The 21,818-nt window shown below is 44.7% G+C and overlaps 1 protein-coding gene across 3 annotated transcripts in view; it reads left to right on the plus strand.

Moving 5' to 3' along the window:
- The window catches only part of RHOT1 (ras homolog family member T1), a 58,552-nt gene extending 55,670 nt beyond the window's left edge, over positions 1–2,882 (plus strand). For all 3 annotated transcript variants that reach the window (XM_081933192.1, XM_081933190.1, XM_081933191.1), the window contains one exon: positions 1,675–2,882. In XM_081933192.1, coding sequence (XP_081789318.1) covers positions 1,675–1,792 — 118 coding nt within the window. In that variant the 3' untranslated portion in view covers positions 1,793–2,882. The remainder of the gene's footprint in view (positions 1–1,674) is intronic.
- The last annotated feature ends 18,936 nt before the right edge of the window (positions 2,883–21,818 follow it).

Raw genomic sequence — 21,818 nt, forward strand, 5'->3', positions numbered from 1 at the left:
ACTATGCCATTTGTTCCAGATTTTCTCCAATTATGGTTTTGTCCTAGTTTTGTTTGCAGCTTGGCCTCAAAAATCTTCATGCTGTCCCCTGAATACCCAGTTCAGTTGATAGAGGCAAATAATCTGAAAGAGTGTTATTTTTAAAAGATAATAGTTGGATTTTTTTTCTTGTTAAAATAAAAGTTCCTCTCATAATAATCAAGTTATATTTCTTTCAGGGATAATTCTCAATTCTGGTTCTTCCTATATGTGCTGCCATTTTGTGAATGGCTGATTCAGTAATTTTCAGCCCTCTTAAGTGGATGGTAGATATTTTCACGATCTTTGGTAATAATATATTGCAATAGTTCTTTAAATTATCCTTTGGAATCTGCTCTTCTGAAGGTAATGGTGTACACTTTTGTAGGTTTCCCATTATTTCTGATTTAGTTTTAAAAGTGCCTAGGGCAGGGAATTCTTTCTTGTGTCCTATTCTGTAATGCAGTCCTATATCAATTCTGTAATACTCAATTGAGAATCACTGTGCCTTGAACTAAGGTCATTGCAAAAACTCCTTGCTGATAGCTTTTTATCTGTTGCATTATGGTCGGCTGTGTTTTTCATGAAAGCTAACTGAGCATGCTCACAAACTGGCATGCTGGCAAGCTTGGATCATTGGTTTTTCGTTAATTTTTGCTATTTTGATCTTAAATTTATGGTTTTCTTTCACCCTCCATACTGTTCTGTTGCATTTTGGTTTCACCTGTTTAATATCTGTGTTTCATTAACTATTTGGTGTGCCTAACAGTTTTATTGTGTGGTGGTGTCAAGGTTATTTTCTGTGGGCGGCCTTCAGCTTTTGGATAGAGACACCACAGCAAAGAAGCTAGTACATAAAGTCACTTGGGTAGTTAATCTGAGGGGACAAATTGTTGAAAAGGCTGACTAGTAAGCAACACAGCGTATATTAGGTTTTTCTTTTTAAGTCATCTATATTTAGATGATTCTAGAACAGAGGCCCCCAACCTTTTAGGCACCAGAGAACGGTTCTGTGGAGAAAGGTTTTTCGGCAGACCAGAGGAGGTGGGGTTTGGCATGCTGCCTGCATCCCATGGATGGGGCTTCACTTGTTTGCATGGCCTGGTTGCAGAGATGGGTTGCTACCTGTTCAGGCATACCGGTAGTTATCGTTTGGCCTTAGTCACCCGAACCAGCTGCGACCCAGGTTTCCCAGTCAGCGATGCCATTGCTGGCATGTTTTTTTACTAATTTGTGGTTGGGGACCCCTGTTCTAGAACAGTCATTCCTTGATTAGATTGTTAGTCTTTTTACAACTACAAGTTAACAAGCTATGCACTGCCCAATGCCCAAGTCTTCAGAACAGCATAAAAGCAATTGGCTTAATATTGTGGGATAAGCCTAAATGTGATCTATTTACTTTACATTGCTGTGAAAAGTTAATGGAATTATTGATCGGTGAAATTGACCTGTTAGCTGAATTGAAATATAATCCTTCTTTTCTAAATAGATAGAGCAAAACATTCACTTTCCTACATTACATCAAAAACATTTAGTTCACAAATGCTTTAAAAGAGTACATAGTAGATCTCTGAAAGCGAGCTTACACATTTTGATGCTTGTCTAGATCTCAATATTTGTTAATTTTTTTTAAAAAAAATATTCTTTGTATTTCAGGCACGTGACACAGGCAGACCTCAAGAGCTCTACCTTCTGGCTTCGAGCAAGTTTTGGTGCTACAGTCTTTGCTGTTTTGGGCTTCGCCATGTACAGAGCATTATTAAAACAGCGGTGATCTGGAGGAAAGCATGGTTTTTTTGGGGGGGAGGGGCTTATTCAAAGTGAGAGGGGAATCTTTTATGTACATTCTAAAATCTGCTAGAAATATTTATATATGCAAAGTACTTTATTATTTGTAATTCATGGATAAGATTATTTTAAATAATAGTTCTAAACTTGCAGTATTGCATAGGGTGTGGAAAAGAGGATTTGCATTACAGTGGCTACTCTTGGCTACACTTGTAAAAGCCAAAAGGGAATGATTGTAAAATAATTTGTATATATATACATACATATATATATATATATATATATATTCAGGCAGGGAAGCCTAACGTCCCCAGAGGTTATTAGAAATTCCATTCATAAGTGTTTCAAATAGAGCGAAAGAATTGCAAGTAGGATTTGTTTTCGGCAGTATAAGTTCAGAATCAGCGTTCATGTGTTTATTTATTTCACTGGTATCGAAAGTTCTTGCTGGACATACCAGGTTTGAGGACTGACCTTTTTAAAAAAAAAAATCCCTTTAATAACTCAACTTTTCCTGTAGCCACTGGTCATACGTTACAGGAGTGTTCTTCTGTGGCAGATTTGATTGGGCTTGCGCTGATTATTCCTTGTGCAGCGAAATGTGCCTCAGTTCAAGGAAAGAGAGAGAAGGACGGTATTCCCTTGGTTAAATGAAAATGAAGCATCATCAATGAAGCTCATCATCATCATCATCATCATCTGACACCATGTGCCATTCTGCGCATCTCTCATCTTCCACTTGACGTTTTATAGCCTTTTCCAGTCCCACGGGCAATGTATTATAATTGTTTATAATTCACCGGAAGTCTGCGTTTCATTCCCTTAGTTTGGAAAGTCATTCCCTGACGAGCTCTGTGCGGGGGTGGTGGAACTGAAGCGGAAACACCCCGTGCTTTACCCTTCTTGGTCATAAACGAATTGCATGGTTTGTACTGCATCTTGTATTTGGCTGGAATGACCTGTAGGTGGCATTTTTCAATCTACCAAGAAGGTTTACTAAATGGAAGTTCCACCTGTCCAAACTACTTTCCCCATCAATGGCCTTTTCTGGTATTTCAATAAATAATTGTACCGTGCTATGTTTCGAATGCTTGTTCTTGTAGTATTGATCTGTATTTGTCCTTGATTCCCAGCCTACAACTGCTTTGCCTCTTGATTTAGATTTCTGCTCAGTTATTAATGTCAGTAGGAGAGCCTTAGCTATTCACTTTCCATACTTCAATGGATGTCAGCTTAAAGGGGAAAGTTTTTTTTTTAATTCCCAAAATGGAGGAGGAGGAGGAGAAGTACTTTGACAAGATAGGATAGACAACAACGTTTCCTTACAGAATTCCTACTAGAAAGTACACAAACTAAAGAGGAAGTTTTGGTCACACTGTGTCAATTGGAAAATGGAGATATAAGAGCAGAGGGAGCGATTAGCACTGTAGGACATTTAGAATATAAAAAGAACCCTACTGAATCAGGTCATCAGCATCGTGGGCCCTACGGTGGCCTTCTGGGACATAGATACTAAGAAGGACCTGCCGTAATGAAGAGTGAGGAAAACTCTACCGGCTAGGTCCCATAGAGAAGAATACAAAGATTCAGGGGGAAAAGGGCACAAAACAAGTTAAATCTATAAAGTTCTGTTCTCACTGTGTGTCTCTGTGTTAACAAGTGCTTTCTTCCAACATCTAGCCAACTATTGTCTACTTCACAGGTGATAGCAGGTATCATTGTTGTCTTTGTGGTAGCAGAGTCTATCCTCATTTTGCCACCTGTGTTTTTTAATGTGAGATACTGAAGACTGTTTAGTATTAGGTGGCATTTATTTATTGATCAACTGAACAGCTCTGCTCAAATAAAATTTGGGACGAGAGTCATTCTATTCCCCAGTAAACCTGCTACATGTATTACCCCGTTTCCCTGAAAATAAGCCCTCCCTGAAAATATTGCAGCACAGCAGCAGCCATGAGGTGACCACGCTCGCCGCCTCCTGCGCCTCAAAAATAATAAGACTTTCCCGAAAATAAGACCAAGCGCTTATTTCAGGGGTCAAAAGAAAATAAGACCCTGTCTTATTTTCGGGGAAACACAGTATTTGAATTTGAATTTATTAGCGCTTATAGACCGCCCCCTCTCCCGAAAGGGACTCGGGGCGGTGTACAGTCCATGTCAAAGAACAACATTAAAACAATTAAAATTACTAAATGGACAATATATATATATACAGATATAGAATAGATGGATAAGAGGAGGATAAAAGATGTGCAGGACTGTATTGCTAATAAGTAATTAAAATATACAGACATTAAAATCCCAATACCCTATAAAATTAAGTCTACAGAATAATCCCCTTAAAAAACCAGTAAAAATATAAATGCCAGGAGATAGGCGTTGAAATTATGCCAGGCCAGCCAGTCGGAACAGGTGAGTCTTTAGTTTCTGCCGGAAGGAGCGGAGGTCGGTGGTGGTTCTAATGTCGGGGGGGAGGTCATTCCAGAGGGTTGGGCCCATCACAGAGAAGGCCCTACTCCTTTGCGTCGCCCGCTGGCATTGCCTAGCGGACAGCACCAGGAGAAGCCCCTCCCTGTGAGAGCAAATTGGCCGCTGGGATGTATGTGGGAGGACGCGATCCCGCAAGTAACTGGGCCCTATGCCATGGAGCGCTTTAAAGATGGTGGTCAAGACCTTGAAACGCACCCGGAAGACCACAGGCAGCCAGTGCAGCTCGCGCAGGAGCGGTGTTACATGGGAGTACCTGGTACTCCCCATGACTGCCCGCGCGGCTGCGTTCTGGACTAGCTGCAGTCTTCGGGCGCGTCCCAAGGGAAGCCCCATGTAGAGAGCATTACAGTAGTCCAGGCGAGACGTCACCAGTGCATGAGTGACTGTGCGTAGTGCATCTCGGTCCAGAAGGGGGCGCAATTGGCGCACCAGGTGAACCTGGTGGAACGCCCCCCTAGCCACGGCTGCCACATGGTCATCCATTGACAGCCGGGCATCTAGGAGGACGCCCAAATTGCGCGCCCGTTCCACAGGGGGCAGCTGTTCGCCCCCTATGGCCAGCGCTGGAATCAGCTGACTGAACCGAGGTGCCGGTAGCCACAGCCACTCAGTCTTGGAGGGGTTGAGTTTGAGTCTGTTGTCCCCCATCCAGACCCCGACGGCTTCCAAACACCGGGACATCACTTCGACAGCCTCACTGGGGTGGTTTGGGGTTTTAATTTAATTTAATTTAATTTAATTAGCACTTCTAGACCGCCCCCTCTCCCAAAAGGGACTCGAGGCGGTGTACAGTCCATATCAAAAACATCATACATAATAACAATTAAAATTATTAGATGGATAAATACATAAATATAAATAAGAGGAGGATAAAATAGACAGAACTGTAATTGCTAAATAAATAATTTAAAATATACAAAATTTAAAACCCCAGTGTCCTATAAAATTAAGTCCCCTAAAAAACCAGTAGGAAATATATATGCCAGGAGGTAGACGTTAAGAATTATGCCAGGCCAGCCAGTCGGAACAGGTGATCTTCAGTTTCTGCCGGAAGGAGCGGAAGTCAGTGGTGGTTCTAATGTCGGGGGGGAGGTCATTCCAGAGGGTTGGGCCCATCACAGAGAAGGCCCTACTCCTTGGTGTCGCCCGTTGGCATTGCCTAGTGGACGGCACCAGGAGAAGCCCCTCCCTGTGAGAGCGAATTGGCCGCAGGGATGTGTGAGGGAGGATGCGATCCCGCAGGTAACTAGGCCCTATGCCATGGAGCGCTTTAAAGATGGTCAAAACCTTGAAACGCACCCGAAAGACCACAGGTAGCCAGTGCAGCTCGCGCAGGAGCGGTGTTACGTGGGAGTACCTAGTACTCCCCATGACTGCCCGCGCGGCTGCGTTCTGGACTAGCTGCAGTCTTCGTGCGCGTCCCAAGGGAAGCCCCATGTAGAGAGCATTACAGTAGTCCAGGCGAGACGTCACCAGTGCATGAGTGACCGTGCGTAGGGCATCTTGGTCCAGAAGGGGGCGCAATTGGCGCACCAGGCGAACTTGGTGGAACGCCCCCCTAGCCACGGCTGCCACATGATCGTCCATTGACAGGCGGGCATCTAGGAGGACGCCCAAATTGCGCGCCCGTTCCACAGGGGGCAGTTGTTCGCCCCCTATGGCCAGCGTTGGAGTCAGCTGACTGAACCGAGGTGCCGGTAGCCACAGCCACTCAGTCTTGGAGGGGTTGAGTTTGAGTCTGTTGTCCCCCATCCAGACCCCGACGGCTTCCAAACACCGGGACATCACTTCGACAGCCTCGCTGGGGTGATTTGGGGTTGAAACGTACAGCTGAGTATCATCAGCGTACAGATGGTATTCAACCCCAAAACCACGGATGATCTCCCCCAGCGGCTTCACATATGTGTTGAACAGGAGGGGCGAGAGGACCGACCCCTGTGGCACCCCACAAGTGAGTGACCTCAGGGTTGACCTCTGTCCCCCTGTCAACACACATTGCGACCGGTCGGAGAGGTAGGAGCCGAACCACCGTAGAACGGTGCCCCCGACTCCCATCCCCTCCAGCCGGCGCAATAGGATACCATGGTCGATGGTATCAAAAGCCGCTGAGAGGTCTAATAGGACCAGGATAGAGGAACAACCTCTATCTCTGGCCCTCCAGAGATCATCAACCAGCGCGACCAAGGCTGTCTCTGTGCTGTGCCCGGGTCGGAAGCCGGACTGGCGTGGGTCTAGATATTCGGATTCGTCAAGGTGACGTGGAAATTGCTGTGCCACCACATTCTCAACAACCTTCGCTAAAAAGGGAAGGTTGGAGACTGGACGATAATTAGCCAGCTCCATTGGGTCCAGTGAAGGCCTCTTGAGCAAGGGCCTCACCACCGCCTCTTTCAAGGCAGTTGGTAGGAAGCCCTCACCCAATGAGGCGTTCACCAGGCCCAGAAGCCAGCCTCGTGTCACCTCCCAGGATGCCAGTACCAGCCAGGAGGGACACGGGTCCATTAAACATGTGGTGGGTCGCAGCCGTCCACGCAACCTGTCCAAATCCTCGGGGGCAACAGAGTCAAACTCCTCCCAGAATGGTTGAAACGTACAGCTGAGTATCATCAGCGTACAGATGGTATTCAACCCCAAAGCCACGGATGATCTCCCCCAGCGGCTTCACATATGCGTTGAACAGGAGGGGCGAAAGGACCGACCCCTGCGGCACCCCACAAGTGAGTGACCTCAGGGTCGACCTCTGCCCCCCCGTCAACACACATTGCGACCGGTCGGAGAGGTAGGAGCCGAACCACCGTAAAACGGTGCCTCCGACTCCCATCCCCTCCAGCCGGCGCAATAGGATACCATGGTCGATGGTATCAAAAGCCGCTGAGAGATCTAATAGGACCAGGATAGAGGAGCAACCTCTATCTCTGGCCCTCCATAGATCATCAACCAGCGCGACCAAGGCTGTCTCTGTGCTGTGTCCGGGTCGGAAGCCGGACTGGCGTGGGTCTAGATATTCGGATTCGTCAAGGTGTCGTGGAAATTGCTGCGCCACCACATTCTCAACAACCTTCGCTAAAAAAGGAAGGTTGGAGACTGGACGATAATTAGCCAGCTCCATTGGGTCCAGTGAAGGCCCCTTGAGTAAGGGCCTCACCACCGCCTCTTTCAAGGCAGTTGGTAAGGATCCCTCACCCAATGAAGCGTTCACCAGGCCCAGAAGCCAGCCTCGTGTCACCTCCCAGGATGCCAGTACCAGCCAGGAGGGACACGGGTCCATTAAACATGTGGTGGGCCGCAGCCGTCCAGTATGTTCTTTGAGGACTTTATTGATTCCCCCCCCACATAATGCTTCTGTATTCACCCCAGTTGCTATGTTACAAAGGGCAAAATCCAGTATTGTGCAACTAGGCTTCTACTCGCATAATTTAATGTTGTTTTTCTCTTTTTCTTCCTCCATTTCACTTGGCTCCGTAATATCTCCCACCCTTCAATATTTAAGGTTCAGAAAACCAGAAGCTGTTTTTTAATGGAAAACCAGCATTAGAACCATCTCTCTTGGTCCCCTTTCTTCCTTTACTTAGAGGCTATCTGCCTCTTCTATTACATCACTATTTCCATGGAAATATTCTGTAATATGTATGTTTGTCCATGAAACAGACAAGAGAAGAATATTGGACATTGCCCCAAATAATGAGACAATTCAAAAGTGGAGGCTTGGTTTAGGAAACCTTGCTAGATATCTTTTTTTTTGAAGACCTGGCAGAAGGACAATGGTCTTTAGAGAGATGTGAAACCTTTTCTATTTATAATCACATTTTCTATTTCTTCTTTTTAAAAATCAGCTATTATCCTGTCTCTCTGCTTCATGCTACCTGATTTCACTCTCAGCAAGAAATAAGAAAGGATGTAGATATTGCCATGGCAATATATGAAAATAGCTTTTTCCAAACGACCGATTGCTAAATCTGGCACTGGCAGATGGGCATGTAGTAGCTGATCAGTACTTAGGAAAGGAAGTATGAAGACATTGGTTGAAATGTAGTAAAGATACTTCTGTTTTCTCCTATGAGATAACATTGATAGTCAAAGGTCTGATTTGCTAGAGCTCTGCAGAATCTTTTTCGATTGAGTTGACATACAAAATCTGGAAAATCAGTGGAGCAAAATGGAAAATGGATGGACCAGAATTTGAACTACACAAAAAGAGATCTTAAATAATATGTCAAATGTTGTCCCATCAACTTTTTGTATCTCCAATCCCACCAATTTCTCTCAAAGAGTTTGACTCCCACCATGAGGGACAAACTCACTTTTCCTAAAGAACCACATTTAATGTTTACAGATATCCTGTTGTTATATGTATCATTTATGGAAACCTTAAGGGACTTAAAATTTTAATATCTTGTCTTCTGTCCCAACTAGATTGCTATATCCCATTGGGTAAATTACCTGTAGCTCTAAATACAAGTTGTTTTTTCACACGGTCCACACAAAAATGTTATCTGGATAAAGTTGGGGAAAGTGTCCCATGATTCATATCTTGTTACTGTACTTGCTGAGAAAGTAGACAGGGATATGGCTTCCCCAGGTAGGGATGCCCAAATCCTATTGGCTACTGTATTATTGTGGGCTAGACTCCCAATTAGTATTTTGAGCCCTTATGTCTGCTTCAGTTTGTCGAATTGGGTTAGATAGTTGTGCTATTGCCTTCATGAAGCTTCTCTTAATAGCAATTGAATAACTTTAATTGTGGTGATGGTGGGAAAAAGTGACCTAACCTGCACTGGTTACCCACCTTATGGGCCCAAGAGATGTGCTTCTGATGTATTAGGTAGACTTCAACTGTTCTGGAACATCATCTCTTTCTCTCTATAAGTATGCCCTTTAACCATTATCAAGATTTTTCTCTTTTCTCTCATTTGGTCTGCCAGATTCAGAGAGTTTCCATGCTCTCTTTCATTGAGGAAGCAACTGTTTCTTACATTTGTGGACAGGAATTGTGAGACATTCTGCTTGGGATTGATCTTACACGGCCAGGATGAGAAACAGCGATGTCATAGCTGTATGTCTATATAAATAAATATATTCTGTGGAGTTGCTGCATAATTGACACATCTTATCCATCATCTCTTCCCCCAGAATATCAAGATTCTGGCTCTTTGCCCAGACACTGCATAGAGTGATAGCCTGTGTGGATACTTGTTGAGACATCCTAGAAGGACAACTGAAGCCCTGGTTGTTTTGTTTTCGTTTCATGGATTTTTATGGTTTTCAAGTTCCAGATTTGTTGTGAGCCACCCAGAGTTGTTCTGTTTTAAAAATAAAGAAATGGGTAATCAATTGAGTGTCTCCAGATGCTTTGGACTAGGGCTCTTACATACACTTCTGACTGTGCTAGCTGGGAATATTGGGAACAAAAATCCCAGCCAACCAGCAAGCACCAGCTCTTTCTTACCCCAGCTCTGCGATTAGCTAAATATTTATGGTTGACTGTGAGAGAAACAGATGGGAGAAAATGTTTTTGTGTGTTCTGTCACATATAACCAACCCTTTGGCAGGCAAGAGGAAAGGATACACATCCCCTGGCTTCTAGTCAGAAGTTGAGAATATTCAAGCCCATAGCTGACTAGAAGAACGACACTTCTTTGATCGCCACTGACAGGCGCCCACGACAGCCAGCGTGAATGAAGGTTGCCAGCCTTCTTAGTTTTAAGAAAAGAAAAGAAAAATGTATAGCAACCAGCTGCCGGCTGAGGGCAGTCTGGTTTCAAAAGCCTCATTGATGTTTTCGGTTTCTGCCTACTTGTTTCTCCTTTCATGATGCTAATTTAAGAGCCACTCTTGTATCAAGGGCATAAAGGTGGACATTGAAGAAGATGGGGATTTGCTTGTTTCTGAACTGTCCTTAATTGCACGAAGCAGCACTGAACCTCTAATTTGTTCCCTGTCCTGGTCCCCAGTTCATCTCCTTGGAACACACTGGCCCGATTGCATGACAGCTTGAACTTAAAATGTCACTCATGAGCCATTCCTTCCTTCTTCCTTCTTGCTTCTTTCTGTTAGGTCTATTCAGAGCACACACAGAATGGGTGTGCTGCTGATTGCTTTTTTTAGATGAGTGCCAAGTTACCTGTATGCACAATTCAGTGCACGTGCATGACTGACTATTTACATACTATTTATGTGAATCTATTTACAGATTATATCTGAATACATCCAATGCTGTAAAGGCTGAAAACTGCGCTGTGTCCTGAATTGGGATTCTACCAATTCTGTTGTGTTGTTTTTTTCCTTCCCTGATTATTACTTGCTGGAATTTTCTCAGCTCTTAGCAAACGTTCAGTTCTAGTGGAATAGAAAAACCTGCAACAGGCACCAAGGTCCTAATGTTCAGATCGACAGCTTATTCCGTTACATTTAAATTGCTGCAGAAGGGAGGGAGGGTCTTTGACTAAAGCAATCCGTTGTGACATCCTCATTCACATCCTACCAATCCGTGGGCAGAACAGTATTAAAGTATTAATCTCATGCTGCATTAGATCGTTCGTTGCTGTTTCTTTTTTTTTTCTTTTTAGTTGTGCTGCATCAGTTTTTTTTTCCCCCTCCATTTTTGCAGCTGCTTTTGCAATTAATGAGGTTATGGAGGAGGAGAGGGGGCTGATAATGGGAAATGGGTTTTGAAATTTAATAGAAACAGTGAGCAAAGGAAGGCAGTTCTTAATAACAAGTTGCCCTTCACAAGGAGAAAAGGCGACAAACTAATCATTCCACGGGTTGATTAGGAAAGAAAGGAAAGAAAGCCAATCAAGATCTGCGTCCCATGCAATATTAGGCAGGGTCTGCTAAAATGGCCTAATATCAAACTAAGGTATTTTGCTTTTCACCATGATGTGACACAAATAATAAAAGGGAGAAAAAGTGGAAATAACCAGGTTTTTCGGTACGGATCATTCCGAAGATGAAACAGAAGATCGAGGATTTAACTTAAGTTAGAGTAATGATTCCCAAAGCTCTGGGGCCAAGGGACATATACTTCGAGCATTGAGAGTTGGTCTGTCCCAAAACAGCTGCCACTATCAATTTCCTGGAATGAATGAGTTGGGCTAAAGGAGGATTGTCTGATTCAAGGCCCTTTACTATTAGGAGGGGTGAGTTCCAGATTATCTTTCAGGAATCTCGTTTTCTTTTTTTGACAGATGGCTCACTTAATCCAGAAATTAAAAAAGATTTTTTTTGAAGGTTTGAAACACCCCCACCTCAAGCCAAATTGCACATTTCCCATCACAGAAAGCAATAAAATGGTCCTTCCAAATGACTTGAGGGCTCGGAAAATACATTCGTAACTATGTCCGAGCCTAAAACTCTTGTAAAATATCCAAACTTGCTAGACACATCCTCAACTTATGATCAGAATGTCTGTTTCTAAATAAGGCAGTTGTTAAGTGAGTCGTGCCCAATTTCATCACCCTTTTTGTCAAGGTTGCTAAGTGAATCGATGCAGGTAAGTGAACAGGACGGGCGTTAAGCAAACCCAGCTTGCCCCATGGACTGCCGGTCAGAAGGTGGTTGGGAAGCTCGCAAATTGTAACCACGTGACCCTGGGATGCTGCAATTATTGTAAATATGAGCTAGTGTCAAGCGCCCGAGTTTTGATTTTGTGACTGGGGATGCTGCTACAGTCATTGAGTGTGAGAACCAATCACAAGTCACTTTTTTTCAATGCAGTTGTAACTTCAAATGGTTGCTAAATGAATGGTTGTTATTTAAGGGCTATCTGCATATTCAATCAATAACCCAAACTTGCTACATATTCAATAAGTAGTCCAAATGTGCTTCAGGTTTGATCAATATATACATAAATAGCTAGCTGGCTAGCATCATCTCATACTGATGATGTTCCTGCTGCCTTTCTACAATTCCATTCATCACAGTTTCTAGAGATCCCAATAATACAGGTCTTTATTGTTTTACTAAGAGACCATAACTTGTTCCTTCACCCCAGAGTAATTTAGTATAGCCTATGATTATTATTATTATTTTTGTTTTTGCACTGGGTTGTCTCCAACCAAGCAAGTCAACAGGCCATCTTAAATCTATTGCAGACGATCCTTTTTGTCATATTTTTTCCTCTTTCTCCTAATGTCCAACCTACAGATGGATCACAACTCAAAGCCCAGATCAGATGGAGCCGATCAAATGGCACATTTTGGAACAGAAGCAATTCTAATGTGCCAAATGAACTAGGAGGGTGAGAATTGTCTACATAAGAACAAACGTTCAAAGACATTTTCAATATTAGCACCAATTTTTCCCCCCTGGAGAATCTGCTTTCGGGACTTGACAGAATAGGTTTACCCCTCTGTTTTGAAGAGCAGTTGGATTTGCAAACATTAGCAAGTGAAATTTGGGTATGAAGGAGTTGGTTTTTCCCAGCCGCTGTCTACAATGTAAACTTTATGATGAAGAAGTCCTTGAGGACAACAATCTTGGAGTGGAGCAGAAGGTGCTGGCTTGCTCACCGCTTGGCAAAGAGAGGCCAGATGGTGCTAATATCCCAGTTAGGCCTGCACAAAGCACTCTGACCTCCTTGAACCATAAAGGCTGGGGGACTCTTTGGTGAATAAAACTGGATTAGACCAATGGGCTGGAGTGAAAGGAAACAGTCATCAACAGTGAAGCCATCTCTCTTAGGCTTTCAAATCTATTTCAAGGATGAAGGGAAGGGAGAAAAAATGAGAAAATGAAAAAACCCTTATGAAAACTATTGGCAACAACTCAGGTGGAAGCTGAAGCTGAGACAAAGAAATAGTTCTTTTTCTTTGCTGTTTTTGCTGCTCTGCAATTTAGTGAGCCTTGTGTGGTCTTTCAGCTTTTGAGATGCTCTCCTGTGCTGTAAGCCAGCACGACAAACATTTCCCCAGACAGGTTTTTTTTTTTAAAGGAAATATCCTTTACCCAGAGCTCTTGTTCTGTTTCCACTTTTATGCAAACACAATAGATTAGTTTTGCTTTGTGGGGAGTGGGAGGGTTGTCTTAATTTCGTGGCATTCCAGAAGAAATAAAATTGAGGGAATTCCCATCTGCAGCCAACTTCTTGGTTACCATTTGCTGACACTGGATGTTCCCTAGTATTGAAAGAGTCAAAAATTAGGATTCAGCAGAGATGATGGGGCTGTGTATTCAAGTACTCCCAGTTGAAGATCTCTTCCCAAGTCAGAGTCCTCCTCACATCACTCTAATTATTTCCCATTGCTTGCCAGAGGAAAAAACGCAGAAAGAGAAACGAAGGCGGTTTCTTGCTCTCCTGGTTTGGCTGCCCACTTTCTCTCAGGAACATCCATTGCTTCTGCTGATCTTGGTGGCCATCCGGTTAATCATTCTTGTGTCCAAGCCCTTCTGAAATACTTGACCCTGGCCAGTTCATTGTTCTGCTTGTCATTCCTTTGTGCAGGCAAAACAATCCAGATCAGTTGCTCCTTTAGTTACAGGATTCGCTTTGTAGGCTCCTCTCTCTTGTGTGTCTTCGACTACCTCATAAATAGCAAGACACAATGGCTATTTCTCCGTTATGTGAGGGTGGTTTATGTTTATCTAATGCTGTGAAAAGTTCTCAAATGGAAATGGGGAGAAGATGTTTTGGTGGCATTTGTTTTTTCTACTGGAGGATCCTTGATTTCAGGGTAGGGGGTGTTCCTCCAAATTCCCTTTCAGGCTTCAACATAACCCAAGCCTTGAAGAAACAGCCGGTGTTGTCTAAGAGTTAAAAACACCATGCTACAAACCAGAAGGAGCAGATTTATGCCAGCTGGATAGTTGATCACTCTCTCTCAGCTTTAAGAAGGTCCTAGCAAGCCACTTCTGGAAAGTGTCCTCGAGAAAACTACTTGAACTTCTCCCTGTGGTCACCAGGAGTCAGGATAGCCCTGAAGGACGCTAATAAGGGCAACCCCTATGATCTCCAAATTTTCTCATATGTAATAAGTATCTGTCAGTATTGCGCCTTCACACAGAAATAAATGCCTCAGATCCAGAGCTACCGTAAATCCCAACAAATCCCCTTAGAATACCCCTTCGCTGCAGGTGTCCTTGTGCAGTAATTAGCTTAGACTTTGTCGATTTGAATGTGATCAGAGTAGATGTTTGATGTTGCCATATGTACACATACTGGGAACATCAAACGTCTTCACAAACATTACATAAGGTATGTTAGTGGGCCTGACAATTCTCAGGATCCTCAACCATGTTATAATCCTAATACACCTGAAGTACATCTGGTCGGGAAAGTTGTGTTCCATTGTGTGAGGCCTTCCCTCTCTGCCACATAGCTGATGAGGCAGCAGCAGGCTTTTATGAAAGCTTCATGAACTATCCTCATGAAAACTGATGACTATCCATGTTGACAAATCTCTTATGTCCATGCCGCAGCCGGAGATGCCAAGGTGGTGAGATAAATCCTGGCCTCAGACAGGCAAACAATGACTAAAGAGGCCAATGGGGAGAGAGGAACCAGCATGGCCTTCAAACCCACATTATTTCAGTGGGAATTGCTCTGTGTTAATGGGAGGTGCCCTGATTTGTTTCCCTCAGCAAGGGCTCTCAAAGTTAGGCATCCCTCTGAACTGGGATAGGACCGAGTCATCCATTGCAAGGGATGCATAAAATGTTTGCATCATGAAGCAGATGAGCCCAGAATGGGCTTCAGACTGGTTCAGATGGCCACTCATGCCTTGCTCAATTGGATTACTGTAAAGCTTGCTACATGATGCTGGCCTTGAAAGCTACTTGGAAGCTATTGTTGTTCCAGAATCCAGTGGTGAAGACAGTGTCCGAAGTGTCATATGCTTATGGGACCCCACTGTTCTGCAAGCTGCAAAGGCTATCAGCAATTTAAGATCTAGTTATCACCTTTAAAGGTCTTCATGACATAAGGCCTGGCTATCCGAGAGACTGCCTCTCTCCAGTTATATTTTTATCCCATCTGGTGAGCTGAGTGGGTGCACTCTGGTTCCTATTGATTAAACAGTGCCGTTTTTATGAGCTTTCTCTGTTCTACCACTTGCCCTCTGGAATCACATTTCCCCAAAGATTCATGCAGCTTCCACTTATGTGATATTTAGGAAACTATTAAAAAATGTGATTGTTATCCTAGGCCTTATGCTGGGGTAGTCAAGGGGCCTTGTTTTGTTATGTGTGCTGAATGGGTGGGAGTATTGTTGTCCCAGGCAGCCAGAGTCACTTGTTATTCATACCTCTATAGGCTGTTCTTTATTTGTAAGCCACCCAGGGTCAGGGGTCATTAAGGAGTCAGGGAGGGAGGGAGAGAAAGGAAGGAAGAGAGAGAGAGAAAGAGAAAGAGAAAGAGAAAGAAAGATGGATTTGAGGACTGGTGTTCTCTTAGCAAACCAGACTCAACATTACTGATTTTTGCCTCCTAGCCCTTTTTCTCAATCAGAACAAAAAAGGATTGGAAAAGATTCCTACAAAGAGGAAATTGAATGCACCTCTGATCTAACAATTTGAAAGTTGTACCCCTTTAAAAAGAACCGCAAATGTAAAGAGCAGAGATGATTCTGCTGACGTTGCTGGGAGTTTCTCAGGAAGTTTGAAGGGAGCAAGCAAGAATGATATTAATTGCGCTGCTTTCTGATGGGAGACAACGGAGATGCTTGCTGCTAAAATAATACTCTGAGCCTATGCATCCTGGGACGTAATATTTAAAGGTATATGCTACTTGCCTTGCTGTTTATTTAGTCTTCTTGTTCTGCCATCTTTCCTCCCAGAATCTTCCCTGAGTTATCGGAGCTATTAAAATATCTTCCTTTCATATCTGCCCGATAGATGAGGTATATGATGTATGATGGCATAGCTCAAAATATAAGAACATTGAGAATTCCCTCTTGAAAGGAACACAAAATTAACACAAACAGCACTGACATTTCTCTAGCAACATTTCCATCTATTCCATAAGCAAAACAAGGCTTTATCACAAATAAATGACACACATTTTGCTGAGGAAGTAAAACAAGTCCAATTAGGGAATGCATCCTAGAATTCAAAATACAAAAAGGAACACCTTGCGGAAAGCCTGCTGTGGTGGCCTTGTCTCTGTTTTTCATAACTGCAATGCATGTTTCTCAGAAGAACATCAAATATATACCAATAACAAGCTAAGACATAGTACTGTTGTTTGCTTCAGGCATGTCGTACGAAAGCCTAGGCTTGCATCTATGTGGGCATAGGCAGCCAGTACTCCTGAGAATGCTGTCTTGTACTTTCCCTCGGCTGCGCTGAACACAAAGATTTGAGGCCGTGTCTTTTGCACGAACATGTTGGAGAGAAAAAAAAAATACTTCAAGGAGAATAACCTTTCGTGCACCAATTAGAAGTCAAGGCTCTTCTCAGTGGGATTCAACAGTATCAAAGTTGGCTTCCTGTCTGGGGAAATCCATGACATAATACATAATAGTGTTAAAGGAGCTGCTTCCCAGAGCATTTTAAAGAGGCTCCTTGGTGCTCCCTGAGCTTGGTTGGTTTCCTGCAGAAGTTTCATTATACTCAACAGTGACGTGCAGTCAGGGGAGGCAGGGGAGTCAGGGGAGGCAGAGCCTCACTGCTCTCATCATGAAAATAAATTAAAAATTACTCCGGGAAGCTGCGAAAGTGGCTGGGAGAGGCGAGTGGCTTGGTTTAGCCTCCCTGGACATCGCAGCAGCAGCCCCAAGTGCGCCAATCTTGCCATTTTTTGCATTGGGCGAGCCCAGGATCCTTGCAAGGGGAATGGGACCACTTGTGCAGGAGGCTCCTCAGCGCCAGCCTCAGATCAGCGCAGCCGCGGTCCCCTTCATGTTGGCTCAGGAAGGAGGGGAATGGGACCACGTGTGCAGGGGAAGGGGACCGCGGCTCACGCTGATCTGAGGCTGGCGCTGAGGAGCCTCCTGCACACGTGGTCCCATTCTCCTCCTTCCTTCTCCGATTGGGCTGCGCCCGTGCGATCGGAGCAACCACGCAGTTTGATGACATCACCAGCCTCACCAGCCATAAACCTCACCGCACGTCACTGATACTCAACTAGGTAACATCACCAGGATGTTCCCTGACAGGGTAATGAAACATTTGCAAGAAAACAACCAAGCTCAGGGAGCACCAAGGACTCCACAGTTCGACCCGGAGCTGCAAATATTCTTTTCTAAAGTATATTATTCCAGGACTTGTTTGTTAACTATAGTTTGTTAACTATCTTAACAATAGTTTGTTACCTATCTTAACAAACTGTACCCAGACAAATGTTAAGGCAGTGAGGTCCATCTCAAGAGATCAGGGAATTGGTATGAGGTCTATCCATTCTTCTGGCCTAGGCTTCCCAAAAGCATGAAGCCGGCTAATCATCCTGATACAACCCCTTTTATTTAGGTTAAAGGGAATTCCTCTCCAGCAAAGTCCCCAGCCAACAATCTTTCAAGAGATTTCACAATTATAGAACTTTATCAGGCTTGGAGAGCTGCCAGCCAATATCTTCCAAACGCCACTCTGTAGCAGACAATACTTGACAAGAGGTCAGGAATAGATCTTCACTCTAATGAATTGAACTAATTGTCTCCTGCAAACTCCACACCCCTTTCCCTCCTCTTTATTCCCTATGGGAGGGGCCATTCACCGTCCACCTGTGCCTTTACTCCTGAGTCGGCCCTTGTTCCTTAGCTGTTCCCTTCTCCTGGCAGCTCTGCGCATGGGAACAGGCTCCAGCTGTTCTTCTGCCTCACTGATGTCCAACTCCAAAGGCAGCTGATAACTGTCACATGGCCCTGGCTCCATCTCTGCCTCCGACGCAGAGCACTCATCAGAGCCTTCCCCAGACTCCCCAACATCCTCACTATCCAAATCTACTGTCAGATCCGCTGGCGGGCCACAACACCCCTTCTCCCTGACCTCAAAGATGTCACAATGACCTCAAAGTTGGGTCTGTCTCCCTTTTGCACTGATCCCCAAAATATGGGAGCCCTGAACTCTACCGCAAATCAGAACAGATCAAGCTCACACTCGTTGCTGCTGTTAGGCAGAAAGAAGCAGTTGCCCCAATGACATGTCCACCCAGGTTATGCCATCACTCAGAGAGGAGAAGGAGATGTTAGAAAATGAGAACATAGAATCTGGGTTGCCTGTTTAGTTCCAAGGCTCGGATCAGGGAGTAGAGGTGGAAAACAAACAAAACCCTTTTGGATTCTGCATCTTAAACCCCTAATCCATAGCTCCTAAGCATTGTCTATTCTAGGCCCTTCGAATGACCATCTCCCAATCATCTATGTAGAACAGATTTCCCGGTGCTTTCTACCTTGGCTTATATAACACTATTCTCTTTCTTAATCCTTGGTTCTCTGCAAGGCAAAATCTTCTGGCATAGAAGGTTGGCATGTGAATTGGGCTTATGTAATAGCTGTGCTTGGTTCTGCTCTTACAACATGCTTAGCTGGGTCAATGGTGAGTGGTGGAGGTGGTTAGAACATCAGGAAGGGCTCAGCTGACCCAATTCAATAACCTTTAATGTAAAGATGATTCACTATAGCTAGTTTGCGGTGAGGGCATCGAAATCTCATCAAAAGCCCCTGAAGGGAAGAGCTATAGAACAGCTAAAAAAGTAAGTCAGTCCATTTATAACACTTAACTAGCAAAGTCTGGATACACAGAACATATACCAGCAAACAGAGACTGAATGCAACGGACAGGCTGCATCTATTGCTGCCTGGGAAGGGCTAATGACATCACCTTTCCTTGGTGATACAATCAGAAAATCCCTGGTAAAAAGTGAGTAGTTGGAACACGTTAGTGTGTAATATCCCCTTGGCAAAACCACAGTATGGAGATTTTAAGTAGGAGGTCGAACAATATTGTAAAAACAGCATCTTTGCCTGAATTAACTCCCATAAAGCTAGGGTTTTGGGGGTTGTATATAAAATATATTAGTAGTCCTTGACTTACGGCCACAATTGAGCCCAACATTTCTGTAGCTAAGTGAAATATTTGTTGTGAATTTTGCCACATTTTACGACCTTTCTTGTCACATTTGTTAAGTGGATCACTGAAGTTGCACTGTTGTTGAAGCGAATCTGGTTTACCCTTTGACTTTGCTTGTCAGAAGGTCGCAAAAGGTGATCACATGACCCCGGGAGACTGCAACCATCATAAATATGAGTCAGTTGCCAAGCATCTGAATTTTGATGACATAACCATGGGGATGCTACAAAGGTTTTAAGTGTTAAACACACTCATTTTTTTCAGTGCCGTTATAACTTCAAACAGTCACTCAACAAACTGTTGTAAGTCAAGGATTACCTGCATATAAGACCCTTCAGGAGGGTTAGTTGATACTGAAAATCAAAGAGCGGCCTTTTCATTTGTGCTTGTCTTCTTCATGTAGTGACTTTGTCTCCTGAGAATAGGTGGACAAGCTATGAGCTGAGTTAGATCTACTAACTGCTTTCCGATTTCTTTCAGACAGTTTCTGTTAGATCTGGGCAACGAGAGAACAGACTGCGGACACGAAGTGACTTAACAGCTCTTTATTAATAGTAGTAGTGATCCAGCTTGCTCTGTGGTCGGAGGGTTCCCCTTTTATAGGGATCGGGTACGCCCCTCGACCAATCAGAACGATACCTGTTTCCCGCTGTAGCAGCGGACCAGAGAGGAGACTTGCCACAATATATGTTAATATCTAACACCCCTCCCCTCCTAGACGGAACGTTGCAGTTAGTAATATAGTCCCTGAGATACGTTGGTGTTTGCCTTACTCGAGTGGAGTGTCGAAGTTCGGGTTGGTCAGAAGTAGTTGTAGGATTGGTTTCTTTCTGTGTTTCGTTTCCGGGCATTTGCAGGCTCTCGTTGTTTTGGCGTTCGGGGATCTGCTCGCTTCCGTTGCTTGGGGGTTGTTCCGTTTCGCGCTCGACCTCTTGTTCTGTCCTTGGCTCGCAGGTGTCGTAGTTCTCTATGTTGGGGCTCTCGAGTGGCTGGCTTTGCAATGGCAGGTAGCTCTCGTTCTCTGTTCGTAGATCTGAGTGCGCCAGGCGACCCCGTAGTTGATCGATGTGCCTTTTCCAGTTCCGCCCATCTTCTAGTTCCAACAGATACGATCGTGGACCCGTGATGCCAATGACCTTTGCCGGCATCCACAATGTTCCCCCTGCATAGTTGTGGGCGTATACTGAATCACCTATGCTAAAACTCCGAATTTTGCTTGTAGAGTCTGGGGGAGCTGTGGCAGAGTAATTTGGGTGAAGACGGTCCAGGTGAGACCGTAGACGGCGGCCCATGAGTAGTTCAGCGGGGCTCTTACCCGTCGTTGCGCTGGGGGTAATGTGTTGGATCAATAGGTAATGGTCAATGCGTGTTTGCCAATCACCTGGACCCATCCTAGCGAGGGCCTCTTTTGCGAATCGCACCATTCTCTCCGCCTGTCCATTTGATGCCGGATGGAATGGCGCGACGAGGGCGTGCCGAATTCCCTGACCTGCTAGATATGTCTCAAATTGCATGGCCGTGAACTGGGGCCCGTTATCAGAGACCAGGAGGTCAGGCAGGCCATGAGTGGCGAAAAGTCACCGTAGAACCTTAATGACTGCCTCTGCCGTGGTTGAAGTCATTAGGACTACTTCTAGCCATTTCGAGTATGCATCCACAACTATAAGGAAAGTCTGACCTTGGAATGGCCCTGCGAAGTCGATGTGTATTCGTGACCAGGGTGCTTTAGGCTTCTCCCATTCTGTGGCGGGCACTTCCGGGGGTGCTGGTCTCGATTCCTGGCATGGGTCGCAAGTGGCCACCCATTCCTCTATTTCTTTGTCCTTGTTTGGCCACCAAACGTAACTTCTTGCTAACGCCTTCATCCTAACAATCCCCGGATGACCAACATGTAAAGCATCTAATACATTCCTACGCAAAGCATACGGAATAACAACTCGATCCCCCCACAATAAACAACCTTGTAACACTGAGAGTTCATCCCGTTTTGACCAAAACACTTTGAATTCCGGGCCCACGTTTCCCTTCGGCCACCCCCTCCAAACCCAAGTTTGAACTTGCTTTATTAAATTGTCTTTAGAAGAAAACCTTGCAACATCGTAGGAAGAAACCGGTCCTGAGTCCAAACAATCAATGAGCAGCACCGGTACTTCGGGAGTGGGGTCTGGCAAAAGGTCCGGTAGTGGGCAACGGCTGAGTGCGTCTGCGTGTCCTAGAGTCGAGCCCGGTCGATGAATTAACTTGTATGAGTACGCAGCCAGGAAAACAGTCCACCTGGTCATGCGTGGAGAAAGGGAGACTGGAGTGGGGCGGTTTCCCGCCAGAAGTCCCAACAGCAGTTTGTGATCTGTAATCAGTTCAAAATCGCGGCCGTAGAGGTATTCGTGGAACCGTTTTACTCCAGCTACAGCAGCTAGCGCTTCCCTGTCCATCTGGCTGTAATTCCTCTCGGCCGATGAAAGAGTCCTGGAGTAGAAGGCGATGGGTGCTTCTTTTCCGTCGGGCATCCGGTGGCTGAGGAC

The sequence above is a fragment of the Natrix helvetica genome (assembly GCF_964273705.1).
Source record: "Natrix helvetica genome assembly, chromosome: 1".
Taxonomy (NCBI): Eukaryota; Metazoa; Chordata; class Lepidosauria; order Squamata; family Natricidae; genus Natrix; species Natrix helvetica.